The 10,880-nt window shown below is 40.5% G+C and overlaps 1 protein-coding gene across 3 annotated transcripts; it reads right to left on the minus strand.

Annotated features, from left to right (window-relative positions):
• Positions 1–128: 128 nt before the first annotated feature.
• tuft1a (tuftelin 1a) lies at positions 129–10,223 on the minus strand. Of its 3 annotated transcripts, none has more exons than XM_068323121.1 (12): positions 10,015–10,223; positions 4,933–5,010; positions 4,002–4,103; positions 3,836–3,922; positions 3,548–3,598; positions 3,347–3,424; positions 2,164–2,274; positions 1,822–2,045; positions 1,620–1,725; positions 1,443–1,526; positions 1,144–1,238; positions 129–955 (listed from the first exon to the last, which is right to left on the minus strand). In XM_068323121.1, the coding sequence occupies exons 1-12, from the start codon at positions 10,069–10,071 to the stop codon at positions 883–885; spliced, it is 1,146 nt and encodes a 381-aa protein (XP_068179222.1). In that variant the 5' UTR covers positions 10,072–10,223; the 3' UTR covers positions 129–882. The 3 variants fall into 3 exon arrangements, with proteins under 3 accessions (XP_068179222.1, XP_068179223.1, XP_068179221.1); XM_068323122.1 differs by having other exon boundaries at positions 129–988; positions 3,341–3,424; positions 10,015–10,222; XM_068323120.1 differs by having other exon boundaries at positions 3,341–3,424; positions 10,015–10,221.
• Between the last annotated feature and the right edge of the window lie 657 nt (positions 10,224–10,880).

The following is a 10,880-nucleotide window of genomic DNA, read 5'->3' on the forward strand; positions in this document are numbered from 1 at the left end:
GGGGGCGCTCTCTTCACACTCGTTCAGTCCAATAGGCCTTAATTCCAGTGAAAAGTCGAGTTTCTTTGCATTTATTTTTAATTGTTTTTAATGAATATCAGGATGTACTCAATAAAAATATTGCTCCATCCAGCTACAGCTTTTATTAATATAAATAAATATAAAGTCATTAAGCAGAAATCAAATCACAATTTATATTTTCTACAAAACAAGGCAGGGAACTGAAACAACAAGTACTATGTAAAGAATGACACTTCTGTAAAGAAGTGATGTCAAATATTTTCTTGGCATTGGCCTTACACAGATTACAGTCAGTATTTAAGTGTTTAAAGCATCATACTACTCACTCAGAGCAGAACAGAGTCATGCATGAGAACAGTGATGTAGACCATCCGGTAAATAATTTCTTATAACTGAACTATTAGATTAGCTTTCTTTGCTACGATACTACTGTATATACAGACTTTATGATGTTATGACCCACATATGCAGAAAGGTCTGCCATTCTGCGTTTAGCTCAACACTTCTGTTTTATAACATGATCAAAGTCATCGACTCAAAGGTTAACAAGGTGATCAAAACAGAACAGGACATCAACACATCAGCTGAATCAGCACATCGTGATTCTACCTTGAAGCTGACATACGCACTCATCTATTTTGCACAAGCACAAACACACAGCAATGCTTGTGTGTCACCAAAATACCAGTTTCCTTCATGAGTGATTGTGGTTTAAACACATTTGTTGAAGTCTTCATTTAGTTGCAGCCTAGGAGGCCCAGATGGGACATCCTAAATATTCGTGCTAGCAGATCTGGGTTGTTTGGTTTCAGTCCACATTGAAGGGATCTTCTTTGCCTTCTTCCTTTCTCCATTGTTGCTTCATGATCGGATCTCAATGACTTTAATGAAAGGGAGTGGTTTGTTTGAGGAGGTGGACGGCTTGATGGGCTTACTGAGAGGACAAGAAAAGAGAAATCAGCTGTTTCTATAAGGAAACAGCATGTAACAAACAATCAGTATTCAGCATCACTGTGATGGATGTGGGCCCGCTTCACAGTTATCGCCCCAAGGGGAAATTTATTATGAGATAATTATTTTATGTTTGTTTTATTACATTTTACAAAAGACAAAATAATCTACCTGTAGACAATTTGGGGGTTGCGTTCTGATGAAAGGTAGGAATTTGACCGTTGACCTCCAAGATAGTAGTCCATTTGGTCATGCATCTCTCGGTTCTGCACATACAGGATGTCATGGGTCAGTTCACATAAAACCAAGTAATGGAATACTAATTAAAGATGGTGGCTGAGTCAGGACAGGCTTCCTTTCTCCTGTCACTCACTCCCACTTAACCCTGACCTTCCATTCTAAATTCCACTTAAATGTCATACAAATGTTTGTCTGGGTTTTTCTTTTTACTGAAACTAAATATCACTTACTTCCGCCTCCAGGAAGGCTACTTTCTCCTCCAGCTCTTTGATTACCCGATCCCTCTCCTGGATTACCATGCGAGAGTTCTGGAGCTACAGAGGAGGAAACAAACAGTCACACAGTGAGAAAATCCTGTTCAAATATGAACAAGTTGTTTGCTTTAGTCTCACACATGTGGGCTTCACCTGCTCGATCATGTGTCTGACTTTTCTTTGTTGGCTTTTCAGCATGTCATCCAGATGGTGGATCTTTTCTTTGAGTACAGCCACCTCCTTCTCCAAATGCTCAGCCCTGGTCCACACAGAGTAGAGACACAACTCTTGATTCGATTGATAGAGAATCATTTATTCTGGTTGTGTGTGTTTATGTCTGTGTGTGTTAGCTGACCTGTGGTCCCCTTTCTTGCCCTCCTCTTTGAATTTTCGCAGTTCGCAGAGTTCTTCCTCGCGACTGCGGATTGTCTCCCGCAGGGCGGCGCTCTCCCGCTCCATGCCTCCCAACAGCCTCTGGAGCTCCTCAATACGCTTGTCTTTCTTCTCACAAGCTGCTTCTGTGCTTTTAATCTTCTCCTCCTGTTCGCTCAGATGTTCCCTCAGTTTGATCTCTTCAGCCTTGAAGAGGTGGGGAAAAAACAGGGTGACTTTTGTATGAAATGTGGCTTTGATATAGACAAAAAGAATCATGTCTAATGAGGCATTGTGAATGTAGAAACACAAGTTTTCTTTTTACCTGCAGCCTCTCTTTCTCATCTTGGTGTTTCTTTTCTGCTTCCTGGAGTTGTGCATATAAGCGCTTACTGACCTCCCTCAGCTTGGTTCTCTCTTCTTCCTCATCTGCTTCCTGTTAGGGAAAAGATTAAGTATTTCTTATGTGGTGTCTTATGTCTTAGAAACTTTAAGTTTGAGTCAAGATCTTCTCATCCAATCATGTATTTATTTATTTATTCAGTTTATTTTCTTCTTTCCAGACATGTTAGTACAACAGATGTTACTTTCATCAGTGTTGAGACATCAGCAACAACATCCGAAAAGAAAAAAAAGGGTTGACGGGTAGAAGCATCAACCATCATGAATGCATGCTTGAATTTTGGAAAAGGCGCACTCCCTGTTTACCAATTTGACTGAGCTTAAGAAGTACTTGGGGGAGAAACTTTCCAGATATGTAAAGCACTAACTTGCAACTGTCCTAGAGATAGCAGCTAGTATTTGCAGTAAACTCATGGAATCCCGTGAAGACCTGTTTTTGCCCCAGAGTCTCTTTTTCTTGTCAGAAAAGCCATGTTAATTCTAAGTATGCAATTGAAATTTGCAGATAGACAAATAATGCTATGATGACATAATGCAAAATCTTGTTTTCCTTTCTTTTAAAGACCCTTGGGTCATGTTGTTAAGAACAGGCGTGTCAGCGTACATCCCTGAAGCAACACTTCTGTCAAAAAGCCATGACACATAAAAGATGGAATTCATGCAAAACGCAGCGACATTAAAACATGATGGACCAAGGTTGACAGCTGTAGTCCCTAATAATGCCTGGTTCAAGGCCAGTACATAACTATCAAATGAGAGATATGTGTGGAATGCTGGAAACAATGAGGAGGGACGGGATACGAAAACATGTGGAAGGAGAGGTACAACATGTGCTGGAACAATTCAGACATATTTCAGTTAGAACACCCCAAGGTGCTATAAGGTCTTTTTGTCCTTTTATTTTTTTCTCTCTTCACCTGCATCATATACCTGTCTAACTCTGAATTTATACCTCTTTCTATATGTGCATATGGGAAATGATAGTTTTACAGTCATCAGATTGGTATGTATTGAAAAAAGGAAAACAACCAGTGGAGTGCGACTCTAACACCATAAATATACACAACTGGGAATAAAAGTATGTCTGAGAATCGGCTCACCTGTACCTGAGCCTTGGCTGCACCTTTGGGTGAAGAGGAACTCTTTTTAAAGGGAATACCAACTTTCCACCCATTCACAATCGGCTGGAATGAGAAAAGGAAGAATATAAGAATGAAAGACGGAGATGAAGTTGAGGAAACGGCATTACGCGTACAGGATGTACGGCTGGCAATAGCAGCAAACAAAGCAGCTCAAAACAGACCTACCTTGTTTTTGGCTGCCATTTGCTCCCTCAGGGTTTTCAGGCAATATCTCACCTGTGTGAAAGACACGTCGTGAACTACTGAGGTATTACCACATGTATTTAAATGTTTTAATATCCAAACTCAATGGATCCTCTAACAGGAATTTATTTAGTGATCGACAGAAATGTTGGCAGGGAGCAAGAAGGAATTCAAAATGATGTTATAACTGTTACAAAAAGCAGAAACAGTAAACCCAGTGTGTGTTTGAGCACTAGTGCAACAGCCGCAGTAGAAGCTGTCCAGACTGACCTCCTGTATTTGTGAAACTTCGTCTGACAGCATCTTCAGGGTCTGCTGTTGTTTCTGCTGCTCTTGCTTACGTGCATCTAGATAAACCTGGAATAATGAAGGAGAGCAACGTGACCAAAAGAGTGACTCACAACCATTTATTATTTTCCCCCCGGGTAACACCCACCTTGATAATCTCCACCTGCTCCTCCGTGCCTTTGACTGGTTCGGGGGTCAGGGTCGTCCTGTCACTGGAGGGCTGCACCAGTGCAAACGCTCGGCCGATTGGCTGGAGAAGAGAGAGCAGAGGAGTTAACAGTGTGATGGAAGTAATAATGAATAATAATGAAATAAAGAAGTTACTGTGCGTTGCTGATGTTAAAGAGTCACAGCATTTCTCAGATCAGCGTCATAACACTTGAAAAGTGTAATTAAATTACTCTTTCAAATGGCAAATGTGATTTCATCGTGGACATTTTTATTACCTTTCTCCTAGAGATAAATACTCCTGTTGGTATGTGACTAACTTTACACACATTTCACCATCAACATAACAATGCTCACCCATGAACATCTGCTGCTTCTTCAGAAGCCAAAGAATTCAGCTGTAACATTACGTAACTGATTTTCAGCTATTCCATTATTCTATGTAATTGGAGATGGCATCCATGGCATTTTTGTTAAGTTTCATTTTGTTCAGTTTACGGACATGAATGTGGCGTGGTGCTCGTGTACAGTATATCCTCAGCTGATTCCTCATGATCACTGAGAGTATTAACATTCAGATCCAAATAGAGACGGTGATGAGCACCTTCACCTTTAAAGGAAGTTGTACCACTGCTGACATTGTGAGCTACCCTCCCTCATATCTCAAAGCAAACTGGAACCACTCAATCCATTAACGATGAAGATGGTATCGTGTTTGAATCTAGCACAGCATCTTCAACCCAACAATATATAATTTTGTTGCAAAATCATGTATTTAAACCATGTTTTCAGTCATGTCTTTTTTTTCCTCCTACAACAGTTCTGATTCCTACAACTTGGTCCACCCTCCTTGCTGCTGTTTGCAGCCCAGATGGGATCCTGATTTATTCTCAGGTGGAGGAAGTTCTTACCTTGTCCCTGTGCTGCTCTGAGCTCCGACCTGCCTGGTTCTGGTTGTGCAGCGTGAGGCGCAGTCGCCTGCACCCGTCCTGGAATAAAGAAACGCAATGAACAAAGGGGACGATGAAGTGCATCCACAAAGAGACTGTTATGTGATGGGGAGACAGTGGGAGACTATTTTGAGGGAGGAGAGTAGGAAAAAGAGGAGGAGAGACTGAGTCACAGTCACTGAGTGAGACGGAGAAGGAGGGAGAGACGGAGGGGTGTGAGCGTCAGAGTGAAAGCGAAGGTTTTTCACAGCTGCACAGACACAGATTGTATTATTTAAATTGTGTGCAATGGACGTCAGAGGGGCTTTAGGCGGAAACCCTCCTGGCAATCCCAGCCAATTAGAAGAAGAGGCTGGATTTCTGGGAAAGTGGGAAGAAAATGTAATTTCAAGCAAGACGGAACATTTCCATGGTAACCAAACCTCACAGTGGCCACAAACAATCTGGAAAACCAACAATATGAGGGGGAGGTGACAAAACATTGTACAGCTGTAAAATAATAAAATAAAATACGTGTTTCAGAAATACACAAACCTCGCCAGCTTCTTTAACTCACAGGAGAGACGGCATTTTAACAGGAAATGGGTGTGTGTCCTCCAGCTCAGGGAACCCCCTTCTAAGCAATACCCAGTGTGTGTGTGTGTGTGTGTGTGTGTGTGTGTGTGTGTGTGTGTGTGTGTGTGTGTGTGTAGGAAGAGGTCAGAGACATTATGTAACTGAGTCCAGCCAACACATCTTGTTCTGTTTACTTCCTGTGTCTTCACTGAGAGTTCTGAGACATGAAACAGGCAGCAACTCTGTCCTGCTGTTAAAAATCACAGACACACAAGCACACATAAAACCAGTCAGAAAGAGGATGACCAGTACGTGTTTCATATGCTGCATATTAAAATGCATGTCTTGTTTGAGCTGTAGCATATGGACGTAGAAGAGAAAACAAATAACCTCCAGGTCCACTGTGTAGTTTTAGTGCCACAAAATTTGTTGGATTAATTGGTCAGCAAAACAACTGACAAATAATTTAAGAACTTAAAGGCATGGCAAGAAAATCTGTAATGTATTTTTTATTTGTAATCGTGCTAACAGGCAGACAAACAACAGAACCCACTGCTGAAGCCTGTTGGAGGCAATTTGCTAATATTTTGCCTCATTTTGGTCAAACATTTCTAAACATTTATTTTTAAAGATTTTTAGGCTCAAGGTGTGAGGCATTGTTTCTTTTCTATCTGCACTACGATGTCATAAAGTTAGTATGTTTATGATAATTTTGTCTTAATCCCCTGAACCATTAAACTGCTAAACTCCTCTCTGGGGGAGATGAAGACGAAGAAAGTCCACACGAGAGCTGAGGGATGACACACACAATACAGCAAAAACAATGCAAACACTATAGACATTTCACTATACCCATACTTAACTAGGCTTGTTTATTTATTTATTTATTTATTTATTTTTCTATACCTATTTTATGATTTTCTATTTGTATATTCTTGATGGGTTATTTATTAATCTTTCTATTTGGTGTTGTACTACTTTCTATGTGCTGGTGCTTTCTGTGTGCTTTTTCTGTGTTTTGTGTACTTACTGTGCTGTGGCCGACGGAGAAATTAATTTCCCTGATGGAACCTTCTTAAGGGATGAATAAAGTTATACTCTACTCTACTCTAGTCTAGAGATTTTTCATGGGTAATTTTAGGACCTGAAAAAAAAAAATCGGAAAATCAATAGTCATCTGATCAATACTCAATGGGTGCAGCCCTATTTTTAAATCAAACTCAGTAAAAAGGATTTCTACTCCGTTTTGCTGTGTTGTGGTTATGTCAAATAGTCAGTGGACATGAATGTGTGTATTTTTCTAAATGAAATAATAAAACATAATGTAAGTCTATAGGGATGTTTAACACCATGTGTTAAACATCCTACAGAAAGCCTTTACTTCCAACTGGTAATCAAGTAGTGGAGGATGAAGGAGAGAGGGACTGAAAAATGTAGGAGAAAACAAAAAGAGAAAAATAAGACCAATAAAAGTGAAGAAGCAGCCTGCAAAAAAAAAAAAAAAAAAAGCCAACAATTCTCTCAGATTACACCTGAAAGCTCTAATCAGGCTCAGTGATTATGGAGGAGAGGAGGTGGAGAGAACGACAGGAGAACCCCGATGGGGTTTGTAAGAAGGAGCCAATCGTTTCAAAACTCGTCTGACCCGTCACAGATACCAAACAATGACACGACTAATCCTGACTCTACCATTGACTATTTATCTTCTTTTATATCCAGACATGCACACAAAAATGTAGCCTGAACCACCATTGAGGATAACCTGTAATACTAGACTTCCAGGGAACACAGACAAAAGGACCGGTTAGATGTGCTCATGGACGGTGACGAATGCCAGCGAGTACACACGTGGGAAAATACACACACGGATATACACAACAACACAAAACACACATTCCATTTAAAAAGGGCAGAAACCTGAAACTAAACTCTCTCTCTCACACACACACACACAGCATCCACACTGCTGGTGGCACCGATGCTTACAAAGGTTCATTGGATACAACCAGGCTGAAAGGCTTTACGGCTGTGAGGATGCCTTTGTTTTGGTCTTTGGCATCAGCAGGCCCGAGTTAAATTACCTGAGAAATGACTACAAACCCTGGAATGTTGCTGATGAACAGAAGACCAAGTCCTTTAGAGCAGAAGGCCGTCCGATATAGACATGATGTCAGACGGTGTGATCAACCACAACCTATTAAAAAAACCACACAACCTACGTTCCTCCTTCATCATCGATTAAGTCACCAGACCCTCTCAAGCGCTGCCAACCCACACCTGTCGCTCAGATGCCATTTCTGTCCTCCGTCACACTGCATTATAAACACCAGCTATGTAAGGTGTGTGTATTGTTAGGATGTCAGTTCTAATGTGAGGGTAATAAAAGTCCCCCGTACATGCGTATGAAACTTACAGTGAGCATCTGAACAGGAACTTCACATAAACTGACTCATTAACTTAAAAAAAAAAAAAGATCAGGAAGTGTTTTAAAAAAAGATCAGATAAATATAAAAATAGTTTAAACAACAATCATTTCAAAGCCAGGTTTTAATAGTGAGATTATTTTAACAAGTAGTTTGTCTACGGAAGTCTGAGAAATTGGGATGCATTTTATAAACTAAACAATTAATGATTTATTAAAGGGAGTAGCTGGGACCAACTCTTAAGTACAAAATTCCCTAAAAGAAAAGGCTTCTCAGGAACTAGCCTTATCCACAAGACTTCAGTTAAAAATTAAGCAAATTCTGAAGGGAAGAGGCTGTTGGTGTTTTACCATCCCGCTCACACAGCCCTGGAATGTGACACTGACTGAATCATCCAGTGAAAACCACAACACCTAATAACAATAATCCAATCATCTCTCTGTGAAACTTTTTTCTGGTTTGAGCTGTATGAAAACCAGGTGTCACTCCTCTACATAGACAAGTTCATATGTCAGCTTTGGCTCAGCCCCAGCCGGCTACGTCACACAGTCCTGAGTGAGATGATGACAATAGATAAGCGGAATGTGACCACTAAACGTCTCGTGGTGTGATTTAATGGGTAAAAAAAAAAACAGTGCTCCCAGGATTTCGGAAATGAGGAAAGTTGGACAGATGGTTTGAGAGAGGAGTAGAGAAGCATTCTCTAAAGACATCGACTTAAACATCTTCAAGGAACTTTCATAAAGTCCAGTGGACTGATTTAAACACCTCTGGATGACCTAACCTGGATGAATGAGAACCTCCACAGACAGGTTGTCCTGAGTCTCACATTATCATGAAGAAAGGCCTTATCCTGGACGTCCTCTCCTTTAGAGGTTTTTATCTCGGTTCTAGGAGTTACATTTATCACAAAACCACCACTGAGCGCCTTTCCTTATTACATCACACACATTCCTTCTCCTCATGTGTCCCCGTGGGGCTGATAAAACACCACAGAGACATTTTGGTGTTAATAATTTTCCCTGAACGGTCAATCAGGAATGCTGGAGGTGAAACGCCTCTGACGCTTGATTTAGTCTGACCCAATATTCATATCAGATAAGTACAAGATGGATGTGAGTGACTATTTGACAACTGATAAGGATTTCTTTGCGTATTTACAAAACTGATGGAAATGTAGTATCAGTTAATATTTGAAATGCCTGAAATTTAGAACAATATAGTTTCACATTTCCTCATGACACAATCTTCACACACACACGAGTGAGTTAATGAGGTGTGTGACTGCTCTTTAACCTGTTGTGTGTCATTAACAGTTACATAACAATATTTAAACATTTCATATGGAACACTGACATTACTGACATCACAATATGTCACCACGCTCAGATTTTGTGTTCAATAACCCCCCGATTGAAACCGATCAAGAAGAAAGACTCTCTACAGAGATTGCTATCTGGAATGTGATCAGTAGAGCTGTCACTGAAGGAGTCTGCTGATAAGGCGAAAGTGTCGTGTTGCCTCGCAACCCCATAAACCTCAGGGCAGGTTAAACACTTTGCTTATTCAGGTGAAGTAAATGATTAAACCGACAATAAAACCCATCTACTGTTACGTGAGAGAGATGATCACTAATTTATGTGTAAGAGTAAACACAGGAATCAGGGCATTAATCCTGTTTAAAACTTCACACATGGACAGGTGGTGCACTTGCTGCACATGCAAAGCTCTTACTGTCACAACTGTAACTGTAAGCCCTTCAGTGATGGGACACAAGGCATCTTTGACAGGCACAGATGTTGTTGGACTAACTGGGATCTGGGGAAGGGGGTAGAAACTAATACTTTAATGACAACAAGACCAGAGAGTTCATAGTTAGAATATTTAAAACTGATGATGGCTTGAAGTATGGTGGTAGAATCATAAATTCACAGTTTCTCAGCTGATACGAGCAGAGGCATGTCAAATAAAAAATAAAATAAAACTTAAAACATATCTGAACTGATAAAGACACAAATGGATTTTTTTTTAAAAAAGCGCTCCTCATTTTGCCCGTGTAACTTACATATTCTTGTTGTTTGATGTCCTCAAATGTGCACAGACTTCTCGTCACTCCGTTCATCTTCAATCAACGCACAATTCTCCGTACACAAACAAACAAACAAACAAATAAAAGAATAAATAAATAAATAAATAAAGGACGCGGACCGTTGAGGGAGATCGGAGTCTCTCTCCGGTACCAGCTGCTTTTTAATTCCTCACGCCGGTGAACAGACCTGTGCGTTCATCTGCGGTTCCCTCCCCCGGTAGGAACTCGTCTCATGACGTCACGATGGGAGTGCCTCACCCCCCCCCCCCCCACACCCCAGTCCAGACCGAAACAGCCATACATGGAGGTGGAGCACTGATGGAAGGGCGTCCTGCCTCCAGTCAACTTTTATTTCTCATGCCTTCATTATCCTGACCTGTTGATTCTGTTCATTATAATTATAATCATGTTTGTGTCTTTTTTTCTTTTTTTTTACACTCCTACTGAAGCCTCCAGTGTTTGTTTCGCTCATCTATTATTCATTCAGTTGGTTTGACGCCTCACTCAACCTGTTTGGGGCTCCTATCGGATTCCAAAGCAAGGGAGGGAGGGAAACTATCAAACTGGGTGATTTGAATCACGTCATAAAGGTGTTGGACTGACCACCATAAGTACACAAATAGAATATCCAATTTCCAGCCAGACTTCCCTCAAAGTCTTCATAATGTTACACTTTTTTTTTTTAAATTATCACCCACCCCCTGATAAATGAAGAAGTTCCATGTATTCATGCATTCACTTAATCAAAAATAAATTCAGGGTCTTAAGGTGAGAATAGTCCTCAATCAACAGTATGATCTACCTGATTTTCATTTCAGTTTGTAGTTTAAATAGAAATACAA

Source organism: Antennarius striatus, chromosome 9 (genome assembly GCF_040054535.1).
Source record: "Antennarius striatus isolate MH-2024 chromosome 9, ASM4005453v1, whole genome shotgun sequence".
Lineage (NCBI taxonomy): Eukaryota > Metazoa > Chordata > Actinopteri > Lophiiformes > Antennariidae > Antennarius > Antennarius striatus.